Genomic DNA, 26398 nt, shown 5'->3' with positions numbered 1-26398 from the left:
TCTCAACCTCTGTGTCTCATTTACTGTAACACAGAGGATTTTCAAAGCCATGCCTTACAACAGCTGGCTTGTTTTTGCCTGCTTCCTATGATTGACAAGTTCATACAAGCTCTGTCAACTTTAACCTTGATAAGTGAAGGCTTAGTCTGTATTGTATGTTACATCACCAGAAACTTCTGACCTCAGGGAAAAGATCTCAGAGACTTCAAAGCTTTTCCTTTCCCCCACCCCCACCTCCTGGATTTGCTAATTAAAAAAAAAAAAAAAAAAAAAAAACAAACAAAAAAACAAAAAAACTCAAAACAAAACTTAAAAGTCCTTTAATTTTTAAGGGTTTTCATTTGTGAAAAAATCATGATCTGCATTTCCACAACTACAGCTCTGCAAGTTTTAACTATTTACAATGATTTTAAAAGATCAGTGTGTCACTAGGTTCCTTTCTGAACAACACTCAAATAACCAAGCCTAATTCTAGAGGAGAGTATTCATCACAGCCCTCCAGCCTGAATTTTTTTGCATGTGTTGTGTGCACAGGCGCCCTCTCTTGCAGGAGATTCTGCAGGGAAAGAACTGAATGCTTTCATGCTGCAGGAGCACATTGCCACCCCCACGCTCCATCTTTAGAAGGCATCGTGGCTTTCATCAGAGCAAAATTCAAGCTCCTTTCAATTTATCTACAAGAACACATGAAAGACTTAATAGAAAAGTTGTGGATAAGGCTTTAATATGTATGAAAAGATAATTTTAAAGATGACCCATTTTAAGAGGAAAATGTTATTTAAACTGTACACAAAACCACATAGAGCAGCTAGATATCCAGTAAATAACCTCCCCTAAAATTTTTCTGCCTATTTGATTTTAACAGAGAGAGAAAATGACTTCAAGAAAAAATTCCAGTTTACATAGTACAACCGGTTAAGAGACTGCAGCAAGTCTGGCTGCTCCATGCAGAGAAATGGAAGCTATAGCTGCCACATTACTTTTTAGCACAAAACTTCACTCACGTTTACTGATATAAACAGTCTCCTGCATGACAGCAAACCATAAACATGTTGCCTAAGGGCTTATAGCAGAAAGTGAACATTGCACAGGCTGGCTTTTAGTACCAGAACACCATAAAGCCATTCCATATGTCAGAAATGCATGAATTGCTACACTGAGGAGACAAATCAGTCACCTATTTCCAATTATGCTTTTCATCAAGTAACTTAAGGGAAAATAAAATCTACAATGCATCAGCACATGATGCTTTTATGACTTTAACCACTGGAGACTGTATCTTACATCAGCTCTAAATCTCCATACTCAACAGGGCTACATGAAGATAGTTGAATTTCAAGCAATGCAACAAAAAATGTCTTTAGATGGTTTTCATTCTAATCCTATTTCCAGGAAAACGAGTAAGATCAAACCAGAATACAAAAATGAACTAATGTGTACAAATTTATCTCTGTTTCTCTCTCCACAAACACTTCTGTGTGTTCTTTCACTCACACTCAAGTTCAGAATAATGTTTAGGACTTCTTCCAGCTACTCATGCTTGGTAACGCCTTTAGGGGCAGGAGAGGAAACTTTCTGTAAGAAGAAACCATCCTCCAACACTTCCTTTTATCAGCCCATGATGGCCTCACATACCCCTAGCTGTCACTGCATGCACAGGGAGGAGAACAGATGTGCCAGGAGCAATTAAAGCAAAAATAACTTCACTTGGTAGCAAAAAGCTGCAAGTAGAAAAAAGGGATATGTGAGATAGGGAAGCCATCCTCAAATTTAGAAACAGGGATTCAAAGTTCACCTAATAAAGGTAGAGGGAGAGTCTACATTTTCAAGGGTGTGGAGAATGCACAAATTGGATGGGGGAGAAACAGGGCAGTATTACTGCAGTAGTGTAAACCAAGCACGGGTTTTGGAGGCAGTCCAGCACCCATTTAATGAGCCTGAGTGAAGCATCTCACTGATCTGCAGGATGCACACCTGACAGTCGCCGGCTGCCAGGAGGGTGAGGAATGGGGAGGCAGTGGCAGGAGCCTGCAAGTTTTAACAATTAATTTAGCCACAACCAACCTCCAAATCCCCAAATAATGCATTTGTGATGCTTATGAAGATGCCCACACATCTCTCAGCTCACTCAGCCTGGAAGTTTTAAAATGGACAACAAGAGGAAGAAAAAGACTACAAGTGGGACACTTTATCATGCAACTTCTGCCTTGATCCTGAGGCATGGGAAGAATCTGGTTCAAAACTTTGCTATTTGAAGAGCTACCCTGTGCCAGTGGCCATATGCATTTAGAGAAATCTTTTTTGGAAGATTAGGAATTCCAGACAGTGGTATCTAATTTTGAAAAGGACAATTCCATACATGAGATGAATATTTCTTAAGAGAACAAGCCAGATGGTACAATGCTAAGAGATAACATGCAGCTGAAGATACAATATATGAAACTCAGAGGAAATGTGTAACACCTACTGAAACACCCAACCAACATTCTTCCTTCCCCTTCTCTGCCCTCCTCCAAAGTTGAATTAAACAGCAATTAAAAGTTTCATCCACCAGAGAACTTAGGTCCTACTCAAATGAGGAAAATCCAGAACTAACCCAGCAAAGCAGATTCATAAGCAAAATATGGAAAATAAAGACATTTTAAAACAAAAGCTGAGATACAAATCCTTAGAGGTATTAGGATTTAAAAAAAAATAGGGGTAAAAAAGCATTTCTTCAAACATGGGTATCTGCCAAACAGATTGTAGGGATGAAAGTACAATAGTAAGAATACAAAGAAAATAAGGCTGCAGCAAAAAATGGACATGGTCTTCCCTTCACAACTCCACAAGCAAAGAACAGCCTTTGCAGGAACTATTCTCAGATCCTGCACACCATCAGGAGTGGGTTGTCATAAGCTACCTGGGCCATATGACAATCACCTGAATCTTCCACAGGAAATTGCTGACCTGGGATCTGTGATGCACAGCTACCCACTCCTCTGATACTTGGGCAGCTGCTCGAGTACAGTGACACACTCACTGTTGGGGGAGGGAAGGTGTGAGGGTGCTGAAGAGAAAGAATGAGGGAAAGAGAGCAAGAACAAAAAAAAATCTCATTATGAATCTGGAGAACTTCAGAATCATAAACTTAACATCTGAAATAAGCAAAAAAAGTAGAAGTTTAGAAGTTTTATTAAGAGATTCAGCAGCTGCACTAATGAGTAAAATTGACAAAGAATAATCTGGGCATGTGTAGAAAAGATATGTCTTGGATGCACTACCAATCTTAGAAAGAGTAACTACACACAGGGACAAGAGTGATCTGGATGACAGAGACTGGATTTTTAGATGAGTTAGAAAATTAAATTTTATCTCACCTGAGGCTCTTGAAAATTTGACTCCCATGAGACAGAGTCCTCACTCGTCTCATCACATCATTCACATCAGAACTTATTAGATATAGATGATTCATAAAAGGGGTGAAAAACTAGGTGGCAGCAGTTGCTGCTATGAGGAAATTATTCAGATTTAATAAATGCAAAGTAACCCCCAGGAGAGATTTTCCTGTACTTCACCAACCTTTATAATGATGTACAACAGAAATTACTGCTACACAAGAAGGAAAAGCTGAATTTCACAGACTGTTCTAGGAACATACAATCTTTGTACTTCACAGTAGTAAAAAAATAAACAAAACCCCCAAAATAAAACAAAGCTCAAAGATAGGCAAACCAGCAGAGGCTTGACAAGATACCCAGCTGCATGGCTCCTGGCTTGCCCTGGCTTTCTGTTTGCCCCTCCAAGCATCTGCTGCTGGCTCACATAGAGAAAAACCTGTCTAGGTAGCCCTTTGGCCTGCCTTTAAGCATTGACACCCATCAGCTGCCATTGTGTACCAGTGATTCAAGGCTCCACTGTCCCAGAGTGTGATGTTTATGTACGTGTTATTAGTAACATACACCGGTACACTGAAAGTTCACTAATTACAAGCATTCACAGAAACCTAAGGAAGATGAAAGGTTACAGGGGTTTCTCATATATGAATAGATGCTCACCCTCCTCTATATGCACAGGAAGAGCTACAGGAGGTTTTTCCCATTTTCAAACAAAATACAAAGTTTTTAACAGCCCAGATTGTACTGTGCCATTGCTATATGTCACACACAATTACATCACTGGCAAAAAAAAAAATAGTCTGAGAAAAGCCTTAAAAATCTGTATCTCATGATAAAGAAATGCTAAGGACATGGACCTGCTGGAGCAAGTCCAGAGGAATGCCAGGGAAGTGATCAGAGGGATGGAACACCTCTCCTGTGAAGACACGATGACAGAGTTGGAATGGTTCAGCCTGGAGAAGAGAAAGCTTTGTGGAGCTTGTTAACACATGCATGAAATGTTTGCCAAAGTAATTTTTCCACTGATTTCTAAGGAAGCAGTTGCACAAGATCATACTATTTCTTCCTCACACAGAATGGGGGAAAACATTTTGTTTACATAGCTCTGGTAATGTCTTGGTAAGTCCTTCAGTGCCTGAGACTTACTTGTCCTGCAATGTTCAATCAGGAAAGGCAACTTACAGATTGACTGCTAACTGCAACAATAAATGAGTAATTTATTGTTGACCTCAGGAAGGTCAACAAGGCCAAGTGCCAGGTTCTGCCCCTGGGTCAGGCCAATCCCAAGCAGAAATTCAGGCTGAGAATGGACCAAGACCAGCCTTGGGAAGAAAGATCTGGGGGTGATTGTGGACAAAAAGCTCAATACTGAATTGGTAAAGTGCACTCCCAGCTCAGAAAGCCAAATGGCTACATCAAAAGCAGTCTGGCCAGCAGGTCAAGGGAGGGGAATTCTCCCCCTCTACTCTGCTTTTGCAAAACCTCACCTTGATTACTGCATTCAGCTCTAGGGCTCCCAGAAGAAGAAACACGTGGCCTGCTGCATTGTGTGCAGAGGAGGGCCTCTACTATGGTTACAGGGCTGGAACATCTCATTGAGGACAAGCTGAGAGAGTTGTGCCTGCTCAGCTGGAGAAGAAAAGGCTCCAGGGAGGCCATACAGCACCTTCTAGTACCTCAAGGGGACTAGAAGAAAACTGGAGAGAGACTTTTCACAAGGGCATGAAGTGATAGGACAAGGAGGAATGGCCTTAACATGAAGGAAGGCAGGTTTAGGTTAGGTATTAGAAGGAAACTCTTTACTGTGAGGGTGGTGAGGCACTGGAACAGGTTATCCAGAGAAGCTGTGGGCTCTCTGGAGATGTTAATGACCAGGCTGGATGGGGCTCTGAGTAACCTGGTCTAGTGGAAAGCTCCCTGGCCATGGCAGGAGGGCTGGAACCAGATGATTTTTAAGGTCCCCTCTGAACAAACTAAACTATTCTAGGACTTCTTGATTCTTAATAAAGAAGTTTAAAATAGATATGCAACACAATGCTGGCAAAAGTTCTTGTTAACTATTTAAGGAAATGGCCCTTTTGCTACAAATAAAAACTTCCAAGGCTTTAAGTCTTGTATTTCAGTAGCTCAGTTCCTAGTTAAGCTGATCCTAACACTGTATATTGGTACCTTGTTAAATTTTTTGACATCACAGTAAAAGAAACTCAAATAAAATGTAGAATTTAAAATTTCTGTAGTTATGAAAACCTGTAGTTTTTAAGAATATTTTCAATGAATAATTTGCACCATCTACCATTGTCTGAGGCAATAAGGAAACTAATCTGTCCAAATGTGTATTGGGCATTGTTGGAGTTTTTTTCCCCACTGTTAATCAGTCCTCATAGATATGTAAACCCCAACTCCTATACTGGTCACAAATCAGAAAAAGCTAAGAGAAATAACTATCAATATTCATGTATATTATATATGTCTGTATATATATACACACAAATATCCATATATACATGATACAAATGGACTACTGGTAATTTTTAAATTATTTTCCATCTCACTCAGTTCAGAAGACATAAGGTCAGCCATATTTCTGTGCTGCTGAAAGCCCTCCTCCTTCCTTGCACAATTATTTGCTGCTCCTCTTGGTGAGTATGGAGCCAAGATATTCACCAAGATATCAAACTGAAAAATCTTCCTTATAGCCTAATAAAAAACCTAGGAACATGTCTACAGGCTCCTGTTTCTGGATTATCAAAGATTTTTCTAGAACATTATACTTGGACATTTAGGACAACTTACACATTAAGATATTATTTTTATTTTGTTTTTGTATTGTAAAGGTTGTTCCTCTGTCTCTAAGAGCTCAACTCAAATAGGAGTAACTACTAAGGTATGAAAACATTGAAAATGTTTTACAGTGTTTAATTGGAGTTGAGTCACACTGTGGTCCTATACTTGACACGCATATGCTCTTGGACTTGACACCTATTAAATGGTGAAATATTTTCTGCAGCCTGTGATCTCAGATATCCTTTTTCACTTTTTGAAGTTATGTAACTTTAATAGACATCACAGGAACAAATTAATAGAGCTAGGAGTCAAATGTTCTTAGAAAGTAAATAAAGGCAATGGCTGTAAACATCTCTAGTAGATGGCAATCTTAAGAATTAGATCATAAAGCATGAGTCTTTTGATGCAGAATGACTTATGTGTGCATGTCATACTGCAGGAAGCCAGAGACTGCTGGTCAGAGCATCCATTTCCCTCTAACTTTTTGAAAGTCTATTTCAGCTTAGAAATTGTGGAGACTTCTATAAGGAAGGTAATTATAAGTAATTTTACAGTTTAAGTAATTTTACAAATGCAGAAAGAGACATGTTTATAGAAGCACAGACTTCACATCCATAAAAAAGTAAGCTTTTGTAAATAATTTGAAATAGAAAGAGGCACAACAACAAAAATATAGCATTTTTTTGTTTTACAGCTCAGCCAAATTGTATAATGCTTTTAAGCTGTCCTAAAGTTAAGAACCACCACAGAATCACAGCAACCCCTCAGTATAAAAACACTCATCTCGTGTTAGATGACTGCATCCCTGTAAGTTCCTAACAAGAGTGGCTTGGGTCTTCCATAAGAGATGACCAATGACTGCTATGGGCCACTATTTTCTCTTCCTACAGAAGTAATACCCTGAACTATTAAATACTGCAGTTCAGAAGAACATTGTGCAGCTCTTCTAAAAAGGGAGATGAAACAACCTGAATTCATTGGAGGCACTCAGTAACCTCAGAGGGGAAAAACAGAGCTCAAAGATGAAAGAGGTTCACAAACTATCTTCATCAACTCAACATTCACACACTCCTCCCCTCCCCCCAGTTTTTTAAAGTACTGTTAATTTACATTTTACAATTGTGTGCTAAAAAAGAACAGCCAAGAAAATACTATAGCAAAATGCTCAGGAGAAAAAGAAATTACCAAACACCTTTATTTTTGTTTGTTTTTAAAATGCCGTTTGCTGTTACAATATTCTAATCCTTTTCCATCCTAGAGTCAGTGCATTTAAAAAAAACCTAGTATTTCATATTTCTGAGGAAAATTATCAGGGAAGCTGTAAATGGTAGCTATTCAAAGTTTATTTCAAGTTAATATTTTTTTGCATTTCTCAAAACAACTGAAGGTGAGGGAGGCCAGGGGCACCCTGTAGTGTAGGGCAGTCTAACCTGGAGAAAGCGCCCATGGACTCCACAGCTGTCTCTCAGCTTGGGTTCCTGCAAATCTCGTGCCCACAAGTGCTGAAGGGCCACTCCTGTGTTCAGCTCCACCACACTGACTTTGGCAGCACAAAGGCCACCATAGCACACAGGTCTCAGCAGCACAAAATAACAGCTGTCAGCTATTTAATTCAAACACAAATTTTAAAATAGAGCATTAAATATGACCATAAGGAAGATTTGGTTATTATTCATGTTCTAGAATATACCCTGAATTAGGTAGATTTGCTAGCCATTTGCAGATTGCTAGATTTTAAAAATAGAAAGCTAAATGCCTTTAGGGCAGCTCAAAAATCATAAAATCAATCCATACCATGAGGCCAGTTCCTTTTGAGCACAAGAATGCCTTGTAAAACAGAAGCACACGGAAATATATACTCTTTCCCATAAGGCAGCCATTCATTATCACGCAGTGGTAGCTCACAACACAGGAATTAAATGCCCAAATAAGGGATTTTTATCAGTTTTTTGAATACAGAAGGCATATCAAGCCTCTACATATCAACGTTGAGACAAAGAGACCATTTCACAAAACCTTCTGTAATGCATGAAAATAGCCAAATACCACATCTAAAATGTATGTCAAAACAGGCTCCAGCTGAAAAAAAAGTTACTGCAGCTGGTGCCCAGTCATGTGATTTTCATGGATTCCGTGATTATAAAGCAAGAATTGTGCTGCACAAACACTGCTAAAGTGCTGGCGTAGGAGTATTATTCACATGCTTTTGTGAATAATGCTAGATGGGAATCATTTCACCCGTGCGGAGCTGCTGCCCGCCCACAGCAGCGTGGCCGCTCCCGGCCCGTGCCCGCCCCTGCTGCCCGCCCGCCCTCCGGGGCTGCTCATTCTGCAATCCCCGCCTAAGTACAAAGGGCTGCCAAAAACTGCAAAAATAGGGGGTGCTCTCTTCAGCTAAGCCATAAGCAATGCAAAATACAATCATATGAACCGACAAATAAATGCTAACTTTTTACAAGGTTTTAGTGTCACAGCTAGAGTGTGTGTTCACTATAGTTCATAATTTCCTCTCCCTGGAGGGATTAATACCACTTACAGAACTGAGGAAAGCCTACAGAGGTTCTTTTTTCCTGTGCATGGGTTCCCTCTGTTATGAAACCCAGAGCTGTCAGAGCTGGCAGCAGCAGCATGTGCACAACCTCAGCTGGGCTTCAGCAGCCACAGAATCAGCGATTGCTGAAATCACTGCTTGCACCACATCTGAAATCACTGCTTACACCACATCGGGGCCAGGACGAGGACAACCCTCAGCATGCTAGACATTTAATGGATTTAAACCACACTGTGCAGGCAGTCACACCTTTGAAAACATTGTATATATATTAATACATGGATTAACAGAGAAAATCTGAGCTCTTCAAACAGTGAAACAAATTTTAGTGTCTTCTATTCATGTATTGTATTCTGTAAAGCCACAAGAAAAGCAAAGACGAATTTACAGTACTACTATGTTTCAGCAGCATGCTGTCTTTGCCAGGGATAATACTGGAAATCTCTTTTGGGAAACCCCAGGACCCCCATCTACCCCCAAAAAATCCATAACTATCACACAAATAATTCATGCACACAAATAAGAATCAACTGCCTTTGAACAAACTATAATATGCTCAAGACTCAACAATTTCTTTAAGCTCACACTAGAGTCCCCAAAAATTTGAGTCCCAACGTTAATTCTATCATGCACATTGAAGTATTTGGGGAGGAGGAAAATAAAGGAAGAAGGCACAGCAAAAACTCTGAAATCATCACAGAAGAACTTGCAGTTTTAGTCAGGAAAAGATTAGATCACAGAAATTTGTCAAAAAGATTGGTCAAAACCAAATCTTTTAAGAGAAATTAAGAAACACTGTACTTACCTTACAGTGCAGTTCCTCTCATCCAGTTTGTTAATGTTAGACAAAATACACTCCCCATCTTCCTTTAAATCCTCTGCTTGCCTCCTTACTTCAACTGATACTTCCTAAAAGAGGTTTGTAGTACAAGTAAGAGACCAAGTCATCGTGTTTCAGACTCTCAAAAAATCTGCGATTATGGAACCTCTTATTTGTGGGTTTGCTCTGTTCAAATACACATGAAGTCAACAGCATAGCATGTTTTAAGCTTGTTTGGTTTTAAGCAGTACAGCGTGCTCTGTGACCTCCTGCGCTGCACTCCCGACCTGGCTGGGCTCGCCTTGCTGCTCTGCTTTGCTGATCTGTACTGGAGCTTAACATTTTTATAAACGTTTGCAACTTCCATTTGGCAAAAAAAAAAAAAAAAAAAAAAAAGAGGCACAGAAGTTGCAGAAGAGTTGCTCACATTTTAGGAGATGCAAGTATGCACCAGATTGTGAATGCCCGTGCGAGTACTTCAGTTTCTCAGTACAACACCAACAGTGCTGTTCCAGAACGTTATCATCTCCCTATCTCCAAACAACCCCACCCAAAGCATAACTTTGCATTACAAACACTGAACCTACAGGAAATTTAATTGCACATTAGCACTGGAATAATCTGAATCATATATGCAAAACAACATCTTTATTTACTTCAGTCTGTTGTAAGCATCTTCAATGCACTTATCACCATATTTTCCAGGTGCCTAAACAGGTGTCTGCTTTTTGCCCCAGGAGGTCTATACTGAACTTAAGAGCACTGACTAATAAACCAGAAATGCATACAGGGAATAGATTATTTTTCTGCTGGGTAGGCAATTATTTAATAATTCAGTGAATTTAATTTTCAAAGTAACTTCCAGGTGAATATTTTCAGTGCTTCTGATCCCTACCCCAGAGTAAATTATCTGCATAATTAATTCTGTGCATAGAGTTCAAAAAGAACTTTTGCCAAACTTAAAGATGCACAAAACTTATGGAAAGACAGTCCACAACTTTTAGAGATCAACATTTTTGTTTCTCTTTGAGCTATTCTCATTCTACTCCATGTTTACACACACACACACAGGTGAACTGTGTATGTATGTATGCAATGTTTTTAAAAGGGCAAAAATACAGAAGAAGTAATGTACAGCTGCTTTGCTTCAATTCTATTCTTGCAGAAGGCAAAGTTCAGGTTGAACACACTATGATTCCTTATACATATCAGGCAATCTCATAGTAGCTTGAACAACATCTTTTAACAGAGAACTAAAGAGACTTGGTTTCTCTGTTTACTTCCAGTGCCACCTGCCAACCATTGCCTGGCCCTGCTTGGTTAAAAATTAACGTAGTATTTACTTGCAAGTTGAACAGACTTTTGGCATCTCTCTAAGGAATAAATGTATACATCTTAAATCAAGCAAACTGACATAAAACAAAACATTAAGCAGTTTCATTGTTGCTGTGGCTTTAACATTAACAGGTATATTTGTAATCTCAACTTTTTCAGGCAGAAGTCCTATGTAATTTTGCATGAAGCAAGTTTAGAAGAAAAGAGGAAATCAATGGAAATTACTAGACCATTAAAAATTAGACAAAGTATACATTATTTACATGTGGAACACTTTTCTTCATAGTTTCAAAGAATTCAAACAGGGAATACAGCCACACCAATGAAAAAGTAAGTCTGGGTGAAAATTGCTTAGAACCTTCAAAATCTCTACTGTAAAAAAGAGGGTGTTAGCAAATCAATTATGTTTTTCTATCCGACTTCAACACATAAGAAATTATTTTGATCCAAATTACTCTTGTGCAGCACAAACTTTGATCTTCCTCGTTTTACTTAAGATACCTACCTATAACATTTACTCCTTTACTGACAAAAGGCAAATACCTGTAACATTTACTCCTTTACTGACAAAAGGCAAATACCATATTACATAGTGTTCCTAAATTGGAAATTTCCATAAAAATTCTCTTTTCCCCTCCACTCCTCTACTGTCCTCCACCACACTGGGCAACTTAAAGAATAATGCAAAGGACAAGTGTACCTGTTTGTAGAAATCAGTGGAAGGGGATGATCTAGACCTCTCATGGGAGTACTGGGATTTCCCATGCTGTTCATGGCCTGTATCGAGGATATTTTCAGCTGAGTGGTACCTTCCTGAGCCCCTTGGCTCTACGGGCTTCCTCTGCTCCTTCCACGATGCCTCATACTCTGCAAAGGTTCCCAGGCGCTGTGGCTGTGCACATTTCCCAAGCCTCTCAGCAGCCCTATTGCTGCTGCTATGGTGGACACTGTCCTTTGAAGCATGAGCAGTTTCAGGTCCAACAGAGGCTACCTGATCTCTTCTCTCATGCCAGAGCTCCTCTCCCTCATGTGCTTTCCTATCTGGCCTCTCAGGCTGTCCCTCTGCTAAACCATGGGGACCTGGTTTCTGTGATGATTTTCTAAATGCAGGCTTACTTGTTTCTTCAAAAAATTTCCATCTGTCTGCAAATGAACCCAGGGCTTCTTCTGATCTCTTTGGACGGCAATGAGCATGGCGTTCATCCTCTGACAAGCCCACCTCATTCATCTTCTCTGGTTCTGAGTATGACTTCAGTTTTTGCTCTGTTGTGAACCTCTTCCTGGCTCCAATCCGAGAAACGTGATGAGTGCCACTCCCTGTAGGATTTGGTTTGGCTTGTGTAGCCTCAGGGAACCCAGAGGCATCTTCAGAAACCAAAGTCAGTGAGGAAGAGTTGTAACTAGCAGTTTTCCGCTCAGGTGACCTGGGGGCATACTCAGCGGGGCTGGGCTCCAAGCCCCGGCGTCTGAAGGACGTCGCGCTCAGAACCCTGGCCTGGGCTTCCTTCAGGTGATCTTTGTAGGAGCTGGTAAAGTTTGTGTCAGGGGATGTGATGACATTCCCTGTTGAATCTGGGTTCCAGGTCTCACTGCACTCCTCTGTTTCAGATGAGCCTACTAGTGTAGCAGTACTTCTACTTTTCTGCAGTTTGGCTCTCCTCATTTGGATCTCATTTCTGAGGGTTGTTGAAAAACGATCACTCCTTCGTGCCTGTTTAGACAGGTGAGTGTCAAATGAAGTCTGTCGTTCTGATACCACTTCTGGGTTGTTGTCAGACTGTTTTTTCCCTTCCTGAGCTAAAGAGTGCAACATTGGTGTCCTCTGAGGAGAAATCTTGCTACTTTCATCTTTCCCCCACCTAAAATCTTTCTGAGCAGATCTGTTTTCAGTGGTAAGGACACAGCCCTTTACATCCTCCTGCTGACCGTGCCTAGTTTCACTTTCCTCAGAGCTCTCACAGCTTTTCTTTTGTCCAGATTTTTCAGTATGATCAGGTTTTTTAGATTCTTCTATTGTAGCACACCTAGCATCTCCCTCTCTGTCCTCTGGGTAATGACTACTGTTCTCACACCTTGTCAGTGAAGATTCAACAGATTGTTGAGGTAGATAGTATTTTGGGTTTGGGGCCATTGTAATAACTGCAGGATTTTCATGAGGTCCAAGTGACAAATCAGTTCCTACTGCAGGATTCCAGCTGTCATCCTTGAGTTGTAGTGGCTTTGAGCTTCCCTGAGCAGGCTGTTTTGCTGTCACACAATAATATCGACTTTGTCCAGTGTTGTCCACCTTCTGTTCAGCAGCACTGTTCAAAGAGGAAGTGTTGAGCAGACTGGCTTGGTTTGGACTGTAGCCATGAAAATGATCTGTAGTTAACTCCTGAATGCCACTGTAGGACAGGTAATGTTGCTGATCTTTAGGTGCAGCTAAGATTCTTGCACTGTGATAAAAGGTGCTTTCATCGCTGTACTGGTGCTGGTGGTGGTAAGAGTAAGCAGACTGTGCAAACCTAATGTCGGTGCTGGACAAGGATGGCTGCAGTTTGTTCACAGTTCCTGCATTACTACTGTACCTGTCACCAGCTGAAGAAAAAGTGTGTTCTGAACTGAGATCAGATTTGTAATTTGAGCTGCTGATCCTCCTGTCACATGCTCTGGAGGGCCGTCGCTGCTGCTCTGCAGTTTCCAAACTCCAGTCACTCCTGGGCTGCGATCGGTTCGGGGCTGTAAAGTGCTGTGTGCTGGCACCCTCTGAGTACACAGGGCCCTGGGCTTTCTCGTGGCCCTTGGTGGCAGCAAAGCTGTCACTACGAAGAGGTGGAGGTGGCGGGGGAGGAGATGAAGGTCTCTTTTTATCAGGGACGTACCAGATAGGTCCAAAACTGGATTTTCCCAAGCTAGTGGGCTTGCCATCTGGGTCTTCCTCTGTTCTAGGACTTTTGTTGTTCTCGTGTTGGATGGGAGCTGGCAAATACCCAGGTTTGTCCTCTGTTCCACTGCTGTCATTCAAAAACTGTCCAGACTTGCTTCCATGCTTAGCAGTCTCCCAGGGCCCCACTTTGTAAAGCATGTTCTCTGTTGAAGAAGTGTCTGCACTGGACAGAGTGTGGTCAGGGGTGCTAGAACTTGTGGAGAAAGATCCATAGGCTGAATCCCGCTTACTTTGGCTCCCTAGATGATCAATGCTACTATTAGACCTTGCAGAAGAAAGTCTTCCATACTGGGCTACTTGGGGAGTGTGGTCCCAGCTGTCCATACTTCCCAAAGAGCTGAATTGGTCAGAAGAGCGGTATAGACTTGTCTGATCCCATGGGTTTGACAAGTCCTGAGAAGAACAACTACTGAAGGAAACAAAACAAACAGAGTGTCAGAATAAATATAAAAAAATGTCTCAAAATGCCACAACATAATTATTACCACTCACTTTAATAATATTGGTTAAATCCATCTGCACAGCAGTTAAAGACAATCTAACAAAACAAAGTTTGAACACTAACTCAGGGCTCCAACTTGATACTCCACCACTGATTCAAAGCTTGAAACCTTAGTAACTACCTCAGCTTCCCGATGTAAGTTTGCTAGTAAGTAATATGCGTTTATCTCCTTGAAGGGTCCCTTTTCCCTATGCAAATTGTTGATTTTGCTGACTTTGCTTTTAGGAAAATTTAGTTTGAGATCCATTAGCTCCCTCTTTCCCAGGAAAAACACCAACTTATTTTTCAGCTTATTTTCCAGGCACCCTGATTCTTCAAGCTGTTAAACTCACATACTTCCTCTCTTCATCTTTGAAATACGACTCCAAACTTCTTTAGCCCATGATGTTATTCCCCCCTCCCAAGTTACTCCAATAAAGTTACATCCACATCTGCCTATTTGTTGGATGTTTTAACTTTTAAGCAGAGACGCACTAAATGCATTTGTCCCAAATACCACCTGCACATGCACCTTAGCAGTGTGGTTTCAAACCACTCTCAAGTTGACACTCTTAAAACAACATTCCATTCCACCCAGTTCCACAACATTGGCAGGAAAACTTCAGGAGGAGATGCCAAAGCTCTGCATGGCCAAACAAACTTCTGACCTTCCTTCAAGAATCCTTACTGCCACTAGTTTCTCCCTACCACTCCTTCCTCTATAAAAACATCATCTTTGACACTACTTTCTTCAGGTCTTTTGCTAAGGACGTGATTCCAAAATCTTGCTGCTTCTGTTACCTTCCTACCTCCTGAGTTTTGTTTCACTTCCTTTAGTTTATTTTCTCTCTCACAGTACCCACCTCCTGTCAATCCAACACACTGATACTGAGATGACAGTCTTGACAATTATTCTCATAACATCTCCCTCTTTGAACTTCACTGGCAGCTCATTCTGCTTTTATATACCAAATTCAAATTCTTGCCTTTGCGTGCAAAGCCCCTTGGTAGAAATCCCAGAATTATTCCACTTCACTGTAGCTATAATTATATGGAGCAACTATCAAATCTTGTGTTATAAAGAGACCTGTGAAAGCTAGCAATGAAATTAGATTAATCCACATAAAAAATACCAGGAGTGGTACAGGTCTTCTATCAAAAATATTGCAAAGGTCAACTCAACAGTTCTCTGGAATTCAATATTAACAGAATTGGTTCTTTTCCCCTCTACTACTATAGCCTTTTAAACTTCTTTTCTTAGACAACATAGTCAAAAGCAACTTATACGAAATAAGAGAAGATATGCTTTATGCTTATTTTCTAAAGGCATTTTATTAACAAGATACACTAACAATGGCCTCATCTTGTGGGATTTTATGTTCTTTCATTCGTTGATTTTCAGCATTTAAAGCATCTTGCTGAATCCTTTAAAAGGTCTTAATTGTCATGTTAAGCTGATACTGTGTTGCATGTAAAAAGTATTGTAGTCATTACTAGGATTTTTCTGTGAAAGAGTAATGTAAGTCAGCTATTACTAAGAATTGCTGATATTCCCACTCCCTTGAGCACTAAGAAGATCATAGAACCATTAAGGTTGGAAAAGACCTTGAGGTTCATGAAATCCAAACAGATACCTGGCATTAATTAAAAGAAAGATGCCACTTGTACAGGAAAGCCTCAGTTTACAGGTCTCATGTAAATCTGCCAGTATCAAATGTGAAGCAGAGATATCATCACAGGAGGTCACAGCCCTGCTGGGAAATGCCTAAAGGAAACCCAGCAGAAGCAGCAAGCACTTTAAAGGACAGGAAGGTTTCTAATGCCATGTTAATGCAGAGCGTGGCCTCCTGTGGTCCTAAACTGCAGGGCAATCCTCCTGTGAACCCTGACATGGAAGAGAGTGCAGAGGCCAGGTCTGCCTGAGCCTGGCTGGCATCCCGGGATAATCTTCTCTCAGTGGCTCTTTTAGAGCAGATTCATAGAAGCACCTACACTGCTGGTCAAAGTTGGGTAGGTGAAGTCCAGGAAAAATCTACAAACACCATCCCTTGGCCACACTGGCCAGGAAACACCCTTCCCAACCCTGGGGCATGAGCTTCGGCTCCTAGACCATTACAGAAATTATCTCCTCTCAGCAACAGCATGGGATTACAAACCAGATGCACCTGACCCTAACTGCCCCAAAAGTTCAGTTTAGGTAGCCTTCTCAAAGCACACTGGTCCCACAGCCACACCTGCAATACCAGAATGAAGCAGAAGAGGTGGCTGGGTTCATCTGCACAACCGGGGGCACAGAAAAAACCCAAAGGCTCCTCTGTTACAGTATACCCTACTGCAAGAAAATGCAGGGTTTAAACTTTCAGCAATTTAAGATAGTTCAGTTACATTTCGAAAAGTAAACTCAGCCTTAGTTTAGGATGGGCCAGAAAAAAAGTCTGCACCATGTTATTAAGGTGTGACTTCTGTGAAAAAGACAGAAAACTCACAGAGGGAAATCAAAAGCTTTATAAGTTCCAGCTCTCTAGCCTTCCATGAGAGGCATCTAGATCCAGCCTAGTGCTCCCAAAGATAACTTACAATTTTTGCCCTGAAATCACATGATAAAACCCCCATACATGTAGTGCTGGATGTGAAGGGCTGGGTTCCAGGACCACCCTCCCTCCTACAGCCTCTTCTGGGCTGTCTTCCTCTAGCTTCATCCACCTTTACAAATGTTCAAATTCATCAGGCCGGCAAAAAGAAAGCCCCAGCAAAACCAACCAACCAAAAAAACCCTAAAGCAAATCAAACTGCCCATACCTTAACCTAACAGTAGATAGTATGGACAGTCTTCATGGGGCTGTTTTGGCCAGCTGTGCCCCACTCCACCAACACAACAAAGTGTGGCGTGTGCCCCCTCCCCCCATGAACTCTCCATGTTTTACAAGTGATTTAGTGAATTTTCACACTCACTGAGAGGATGCAGGTAGGCATAATCAGAAGAGATTTTAGGCTTTGAATACCAATTTCAGATGCTTAGTTCAAGGAAGGACATGAAATTCCAGAAACAGCCCAGGGATGGGATGCCTGGGCTAGAAATGTATCCCCTCCTTGGGCTATTTCAATTATCTCTTTGCATACTGCTGTTTTTAGCTACTGATTGCTGTGCCTTCTGATCAGCTGAGCTTTTTGTGAAATGTACTTGTAAAGTGGGGAATCTCAGAGGCTGCTCACCTCTTTTTGCAGATCAGCAAGCCCCAAGAACCCCACTCTGCAACTGAGATCCCCAAAGTACCAAAATCCTTGGGCTGCCACTATGGGAATGCTGGGTATCCTCCAGCAGCAGCATGGTAAAAGCAGCTCTGCCTCTGAAACAGTCTTGGACAACAAACACCAGGGCTGACAAATCTCCCAAATATATTGTCTTTTAAGTGGGCAGCACAGGTAGCCAAGGGGTTCAGCATGGCAGTGACCTGGGAACTGTGATATGAGACTGTGCTAAGGCCACTAAATCTTTCAGCAGCATGTGAGAAAGAATCCCTTGTTTTTATTAGTATTAGTGTCTGCCAGCAGTTGTGGCTCTTTCTGATATGTGAGGGGAGAGGACTGCTCTGTTCCCATCCCCTCTTCCTTTACATCCAGAATTTCCCACCCAAACCTCATTTCAGACTGCCATGGAACCATTTTTTCTCTTTTTTTTATTGGGAGACACCCAGCTCCTATCAAACACACCTTGAGACACATCTTGTAGTATTTTACTTTTACTTTTACAAGGTACAAGGACAACCACCAGGAAGAGCAGGAAGCATATAATGATTTACAGCTTAGTAGAGAAGACTCATTAATAGTAGAAATACTCTTTAGCTATAGCATTGCAATGAGGAACCCTATAGAAGATTTCAGAAATTTCTGAATTTTGTTTCTGTGTACAAGGACTTTTACTGTCTTAAAATCTATAAATCTAAATCAATGAATCTATAAATCTAAAACAATCTAAAAACTTATATCTAAATCTATTATATGATATTTAAACACAAACTTTAAATCAGTGTAAATCAGCAGAAATTGTAATCAAAGTTTCTAAAATTTCTACTAATAAAGTATTACAAAAAACATTTTAAAAACCCCTATCAACTTTATTCAAGAGCAGATTAAAAACTTAACTTAAAAACAGTAGGGAGCTCCCTAAGAAAACAATGTAAAAACATTGTAAATGTTCATCTAAATGTAAAAATTCGACAAAAAAATAAAATAAAATACTGAAGTATTAATGTTCTTTTGTTTTGACTACCACAAAACATTAACCCCAAGGAGTAATGATTCAGCAGAGAATGCACAGAAGTCTGCTTCACAAACCGGGACTGCACACCAGACTAATTTTCTGCAATGCTCAGTGTAACTGAGGAGGAAAAAGTAAAAAAAAAGAAAAAAAAAGGCAAAAAAAAATTAACACCCCCTCCCTCCCAAAAACCAAGAAAATCTTCCATGAAAATGACAAAGAATGTAACCTAGGAGCAGGAAACAAACAAGAACCTGCAACCAGACACAGAGGCGTTACCTAAAGGTCTAGAGTTTCACAGCTAGAACTGCCTGGGTGTCAGCCTTTCTCCATTAGTGTTGAATGTGACCTAACAAATATTAAAGTGCTTTGAACAGGGACTGAAAGCCATCGGTCTTATTACCTCTCTAGACAAGCAAGATCACAGATGCAGGGAAGGATTATAGAAAGACAGTAAACCAGTAATACCTTAAAAGGCAACAGTAAAGCATTCTGCACCCTCTCTTTAGATAAAGCCCCTTCAATTGTTTGAAACAGTATTTTTATCTTCTTCTACCTTTCCTATTTCACTTCATGAATGTTAATTTTTATGGTTACTTTGCCTTAGGATTTTCCCAGTGGACACTGAAAGGAAAAGCAGAACAAGAGGCAGAACCTTGTGACTGCCTTTAAAGCTAGTTTCTTACCTTTCAATCACATGCACATATCACAGACCGTTTCAGAACTCCACTCACCCACACGTCAAACTTCCCCAATTTCCCCTTCATGCACTGCAAGGACAGGCAACTCTAAAGTACAACACCACAATTCTGTGTTGGTTGTTTTTTATAAAAACCCTCAGCAACATGAGCTGCATCACTGTAGGCTGGCTGTTGGAGCTGCATGTGTGTAAGCCAAGCAGACTCACCTTGCATGGTAGCTGGAGTGCCAGGAGGCGCAGGCATGGGCCGAGGCGAGGTGTGACGTGGCTGCCTCAGGCTGACTCTCGGTAAATTTGGTTGCGTGCCAGGAGTGCGGCCTGCAGGCCAGGTCATTCCTTCTGAAAGCAACAGAGGCACAGGTACTGCTTTAATGCAAACACTTCAATAAGGTATATACAGCAAAAAATCTACCAGGGCAGCATTAAAGCATTTCACAGATAGGACTGAGGTATAATGACTTTCAATGACAGCAAAACTTTCTACGTGCATGCATGCCAGTTTTGAAAAGACATCACCATTTCTTTAAAATGCTTGAGATGCACTGAAATACCTTTTTTTTTTTTAAATGCGTGGTGAGGTGGGTGTTTTTTACAAGGAAGAGAGATTGATAAATTTTAAAGGGCCTGACATGTATCCAGAGATTTAATAGTTAAAGCTAATATTACACTTTGAACTCTTTTACAACTTGCCAACGGTAAGGCTTAGGTAAGATTTTACTGTAGGTAGGTGCATATAGCAGGAGCTTATAGGAAAAAAATAGTTAATGACAGGAAGAATTAAAGCCATGCACATTGTTTCATACAAGTTAGTGACACAAGCAATCATATTAACTCCAGGCAAGTTCTGCTTCAGCTCTTGAAATGTTTGGCATCCCAGATATGCAGGGAGGTTTTGTTTGCTTTGGTGTTTCCTGGGATTTTTTTTTAAAGAATACATCTCAGTATCAGTTCAGTGAATCATGTAAGTCCCCAAATATCTACTTGGATATTACCTCCAAATGTTCCTGCTCACCTAACAGAAGATATCCCTTCTAAGAAGTACCAACAGTAGGTTGTTGTTAGAGTTATGTACCTGAAAAACTGCTTCATACTCCTCTACCTCCTTCCTTCTGCTCAGGAATTAGTAACTACAGCTTGCATTGCCTTCCAAGGACTTTCTGTTTTGTTACAGCATTCAGCACTCATGGAGTAAGTGCATTCTTTTTTCCCTAAGGTTAAATAAGCCTTCTGGGCGGAATCCAGCCACTTCTGTTTCAGTGAGCAGATGCCAATTACAGGCCATTTGTCAAGACCCTCTCACTTGGGAATGAAGCAGGACCTTCTTAGAAAGTAATTAATAGCTCTTCTTCTTGGCTTGTCCTGGAGGAAGTGTAATTTAAAATTTAGATGCAGTATGAGGTTTGACAAATCCCATCTTTTGAAGTCCAAGTATGAAATAAAGGCTTATAGGACCTGTAGTTGTTACAATTTTTTAAATGCACTTCTGTACTCAAGAAATCTGTTACTCCAAGGTTAAGTAATTTGCTACACTGAAGAAGTGTTCCATATTTTCAATTTGAACTGTAAAAAGGTACTTCTACATTTTTTACTCATTCCCCCTTTTTATATATTTGTCTATTATCATTCCACCACTGCATTTAGAGACCAAAACTAAAGCAAATATCTTCAAAACTCAGGTCAGCTCTGAGTACATGACTTTTCACAGTACATTCAGCAAGGTCTGGAGAAATCAGTGATCAATTGCCTTTCCAAAATCTGCATGCAGGATTACAAAAGGAGAATAACAATTCTACAGCGAAACTGTAATTTCACTACAAAGTGTAGCATCATTATTGTCACTAAAAAAAGAAGTAATTGTTTCCATAAACAAAAGCCTATTCTTCCCCGTGTGACAAAAGAGAAAACTATTAAGCAGAGCATCTCTAGCTGCTCCTTCTTGGTAGGAACAGTGGAGGGGCCCCAGTACTCTCAGTGCAAACAAGTGCAAAAGATTCTGCTCAGCCATACGATGACAGGCTCCAGACAATCCTTGCTTGCTCCAAGCTTGTGTGCAGGTATGGAAAAAGTTACAATTCCACTGTTCAGCTGCACAGAATATCACATGAGCTTTTCCCCCCACTGCTCATCTTTAATAGTACTGACAACAACTCAGCATACCACAAATGCCTGGTAAGGCAAATTCAGCAGATCTTGAGGCATCAATTCAGCTGAAAAGGTTTATCTTTTATGAGACAATTACTTTTCTATGATGTACTGCTAAGGAAACACAAGACTAGGAAACTAGCACAACACAAGCAGCGTTTGGAGCACAAGGAAAAGAAGGCTGGGAGGATTGGGAAGAGGGCTTCTGTGACAGTTTAGGCTTGACAAATGGCAGGAGGAATCCAAGCACTGGGAAGAAACAGAAGGGATGCACATGTAAGTCAGTACTGTACCTCATGGAACTTGTCAAGATCTTGATAAGATAGTTCCTCGCTACATGAATGTCATTTTCAGAAGGCATTTTCTGTGCTACAATGTCCACCACCACTTTCATCTTCCTGAGCAGCCAAGCAAGGGGAGGAACAGACTGGACTGAGTTGTGGCATAAGGCAAGTGGACAAGAATTTACAGGTTCTGTTGAATTTTCTGTTTTTGTGGCCACACAGGATTTTTGAGAGGGTTTTTTTTTTTTTTTTTTTTTGACATAATGGTCTGAACAGCCTAAAAATACTGGTGGGATACCCAGAAGGGGGAATCTCATAGACAAACACCTGCTTTTGTTGGGAAATTCCCACACATGACTAAAAATTAATTCACCGTACACAGTCAACAGTACTTTCTGACAGTTATTCTAATTAAATGGTATGAATCTATCCTGCACTTCAAGGAACGATTTTTTCTAAAATGGGGACTGCAACATAAAAAATTTATTCCAAAATTCAGCAAATGGATAGAAGAACTAGAAAGAAAAAATTCAGAGATTCAAAACAGGAATATTTTGCAGACAACTGAAGAAGCTGGAAGCTGAGCATTTACATTCTAATGTAATACCTCCCTGAGTGACAGAATGAGATCATCTGAACCTATAACTCAGAAAACCTCCAGCATTAATGGAAGCATTATTAAAAGCATTTCACTGAAAGTATCTTTCTACCAGTGCTTTTACAGAAGCTGCTGGAAGGAAAATGTTGATAGGCACAGAAGAGAGGTTACAAAGGGAAAAAGATAAAAAAAGCCAGCAGATCCAACAACAGAAGCATGTATTTCCCCAGCACCACCTTCTCCAACAGATACTGTATCATTCTTATCTACTGAACAGCAGTAACTCTGTTGTAACCCTGCTATACAGGCTTGTGCATCTATAGTAACCAAAGCAAAAATGTGACAGGCAGTTCCAGGCACCTGCATGCAGATGAAAACCAATTGCTAGAATTTATTTCATAGAACCATAAAATAGTTTGGGTTGGAATATCAGTTTAAGATCACTCAGTTAAAACACCCCTGCCATGGACAGGAACACCTCCCACTAGAGCAGGCTGCTCACAGCCTCATCCAGGCTGGCTTTGAACACTCCCAAGGATGAGGTATCCCCAACTTCTCTGCCAACCTGTTCCAGTGCCTCCCCACCCTCACCCTAAAGAATTTCTTCCTAATATCTGATTAGTCTGGTAATGTTTCGTTGCAGCCCCCTGCTGAAGGGGCCAAGGCGCAGCTGCTGGCACACACCTCGGGCTGAGGCTGCCCAGCTCTCCCTGCAAGCAGCGGCACCGCACGGGACAGAGGCAGGCGGTGCCGCTATCCCGAAGCCCACGGGCCGTGTCTCCCTTTGCCGAGATCCCCTCCCTTCCCTCCCGGCCTCCTCTCCCTGCCCACCCCCTGCCGGCTGCCGTGCGCTGTGCCCGGGAGGCCGCGGCTCCGGCGCCGCCATCACTGCCGATCCTCCGCCTCCTGCCGGGATCGTTCCTCGTCCCTACGGAGCCCTCCTGAGGCCAGCACAGAGGCAAGCTCTGCCGTGACCACACGGTGGTGGCTTTTCTCCTAGCGGCTGCAGCCCTGGGACTGCACAATTGCGCTCCACAGCCGCAGTAATCGCTGACAGCCAGGGCTCCCCACAGCACATCTAACCAGGAGTGAGCATTAGAGACCAGTCCTTGCAAATGCTGTGTCACCCACTGTTCATCTGTATCTGATGTGACAAGAAATTAATCATGGAATCGATCAAAGAATGCTTTGAGTTGGAAGAGCCTTTAAGATCATCTCATTCCAACCCTTCTGACGAAGGCAGGGACACCTTCCACTAGAGCAGGTCATTTGCTCAGAGCCCCATCCAGCCTGGCTTGAATGTTTTTAAGGTATGGGCCACTCACAGCTTCTCCACACACCCATTCCAGTGCCTCACCACCCTCAGAGCAAAGAAGTTTTTTCTAACATCTAATCTAGACCTACTGTCTTTCAATTTGAAGCCATTCCCCCTTGTCTTGTCACTATATGCCCTTGAAAATAGTCTCTCTCCAATTTCTCATAGGCTCCCTTTGGGCTCTGGAAGACTGCTACTATGTCACCCCAAAGCTTTCTCTTCTCCAGGCTGAACATTCCCAGTTCTCTTTGCATTTCCACATAGGAGAGGTGCTCCAACCCTCTAATCAACTTGGTGGCTTCTTTTGGACTCACTCCAACAGGTCGATCGTCCTTTCTGTGCAGGGCATGCCAGAGGTGGATGCAGTACTCAAGGTGGGGTCTTTACCCTAATAAAACCTGGGTTTAGATAACAAATCCCAATTTTTCAAAAGTCAAAGGATGGACAAGTCAGTGGCTTCACTTAGAACTGAGCTGAATCTACAAAGACAAAAAAATCCCAAAGCAGAAGCATCTGTTCTTTTTAACTCTTACTGTTACACACTGTCAGCCCTAAATCTTTGAGTGAAAACTGTTGTAGCAATCATTTATATTAAAGATTCTTTAAAAACAGATATATTCCCTTTTCAGTCACTTATGTTTCTACAGAAAGCTGTAGACCATGTTTCAAGGTACAAACACAAGAATTTGGGAACCAGTCAGTGTAGTGATGCTGAACAGCAGCTATCAAAATAAAACTCTTCTCCCTCCATTCACCACAGTGCTACTCAAAGCTTTTCAGCAGGGCAGCAAAGCCTGTGTTGTTGAAAACTTTGTTTTTAAAATAGCCCAAGTTCACTTTTCCAAAATTGCAGCAGGAGGTCCAAACTACTGGCAGTCATTTTAAACCTTGTCTAGAACCAGAAATGTTGCTGAATCCCAGAGTAACTGGCTACTAAACATGCCAAAGATGCAAGGCTAAGGAAATGCAGAAAGGCTGCAGCTCTGAGATAAAATGGAAACCTGCACAGGCTTAAAGGTCAAGTGCAATCACTGCACCCTCAAATGAGCAGCACACCCGAGCACTGCACTGTGAGCTACAGCTCACAAGGTGCCCTTAGACTGTGTCAAAGCCAAATAAACCAAACCACACTGCTCTTGTTTGTCCTGCAGAAACAGAACCAGTTACAAACATGCTGCCCCATGCCAGCCACCCAAATTGCCTAGGAAAAGTTCAGGTTTTGCAGTGTCCTCAGCAAGCTGCTCACACATTTTTTTTTTTTTTTTTTTTTACTCCATGTACAGAAAATGTCAAGAATTTGTAGTGACAGCACAGGGGCTCTTGTTTGTCCACTTATAAATCCCAAACAGCTTCAAAGTTCTCAGTTTTCTCACATCCCCTCCCTTACAATAACAGTAGGCTAGACATACCAATACCTCATTAACAAATTTTTTTTAGTAAATCTGTGTATGCTGGGGGAGCAAAAGTCTTCCCAATCCATGAGGGTTTTTTGTAGTTCACCAATCTTTTGTTTAGTAAATTAAAACACACCAGAAGACCAACATATAATGTAATTAACTGGGTATGCAAAAACGCACTGCAAAGGAACTGCTAAATCATTTATTCAATGTATTAAAAACATATTTGGATTTTGCTAGTCTTCTGAATCCTTGGCAGGAAAAAAAAAGGAGGCCGAATACCACCATGAGTCTGCAGTTACCCACAGCGGCCTCAAATAAAAAGAAATTGACAATATAACTGTTTTTCATTCCAAAAGCTGTTATATGTATTTGTCACTGCAGATTTGAAGAATTCATTCAACTGCCTAACATGGAAGCTCATGATTCAAACTAGATGATTTTTCTAAAATGAAGAAATATTTTTTTAAATGAGCACTTAATTTGATCTCTCTTCTTAGCCTCTCTTGAAAACAGACAAACAACATTCCTTTCTACAGAATGCCAAAGGAGTCATCATCCTATACAAAGATATTTGCTATTATCTATCTCAGACAGCTATATTCATAGAATTCAAATTACTTCATGCTATGTTAGTCACCACTGGCAGATCTATCTGCCAGGGAAATATGGAAACGAAGTATCAAAAATCTGGCAAAAAGCTATCACCCAGCAGCAAAACTCTGTAAGGAACGTGAATGGTTTCTTGTGCCGTTCTCAGTAAATAAATACATGCAAGAGTTATCCTCATTTAGGCTAAACCAGTTGTTATCAATTCCATAAAAAAGCTCTTGATTAAGTCCAATACAATTCCCCTTGCCATTTTCAGTGTTGTCCTGTCTCCTGACATAAAGGTACATCTATATCTTTGTATCTAACAGCAAACCAAGTGAGGAAAAAGCATCCAAAACTTTAGGTGGAACACTTTTTCTGAACAGTCTCCTGCTTTATTTTTTCTTCATTTATTTAAAAATAAAGGAAGGAGGGTGGTATGTATGTCAGAAAGAATATGAAAAGGAAGAAAAATACAGAGAGCCCTCCTGAAAATTTCCATGCTGAAATTAAAGGACTTCCCAAATTAAAAAAAATCTTCCAGAATATATTTTGAAGTAAACCTTCACTGTCACTCATATCCAATAGAGATTATATGTATATACACACACATATCTATCTCTCTATATAGATTCATGCATAGATTTATACATGTATGCAAAGCAATTTTTTAGGCTTTTCTAGTTCCAAAATATCCACAATTTCTCTGACCAGGCTGATGGTTTTGCACTCCAGCCACTGCTTTTTTGGTCTTTTCCCACTGCTAAAGCATGTCCCACTACCCACTTATGAACTCATCTCTGTGCTGCTTTCTAGATCCTCACAGCCTCAGCCAC

The 26398-nt window shown here is 41.0% G+C and overlaps 1 protein-coding gene across 8 annotated transcripts in view; it reads right to left on the bottom strand.

Annotated features, from left to right (window-relative positions):
* The window catches only part of SHROOM2 (shroom family member 2), a 117227-nt gene that overhangs the window by 25097 nt on the left and 65732 nt on the right, over positions 1-26398 (bottom strand). For 2 of the 8 annotated variants that reach the window (XM_026793793.2, XM_074535999.1), the window contains 3 exons: positions 19443-19574; positions 11568-14205; positions 9518-9621 (listed from right to left, as the gene is read on the bottom strand). In XM_026793793.2, the coding sequence (XP_026649594.2) occupies positions 9518-9621; positions 11568-14205; positions 19443-19574 (2874 nt within the window). Of the gene's footprint in view, positions 1-9517; positions 9622-11567; positions 14206-19442; positions 19575-21670; positions 21776-22943; positions 23420-26398 lie in introns of those variants that run through there. The other 6 variants (XM_074535998.1, XM_074535995.1, XM_074535997.1 and 3 more) reach the window with 6 other exon arrangements.

Source organism: Zonotrichia albicollis, chromosome 2 (genome assembly GCF_047830755.1).
Source record: "Zonotrichia albicollis isolate bZonAlb1 chromosome 2, bZonAlb1.hap1, whole genome shotgun sequence".
NCBI classification, from domain to species: Eukaryota; Metazoa; Chordata; class Aves; order Passeriformes; family Passerellidae; genus Zonotrichia; species Zonotrichia albicollis.
The sequence above is the reverse complement of the archived record's forward strand: the minus strand, read 5'-3'. Positions and strand labels throughout refer to the sequence as shown.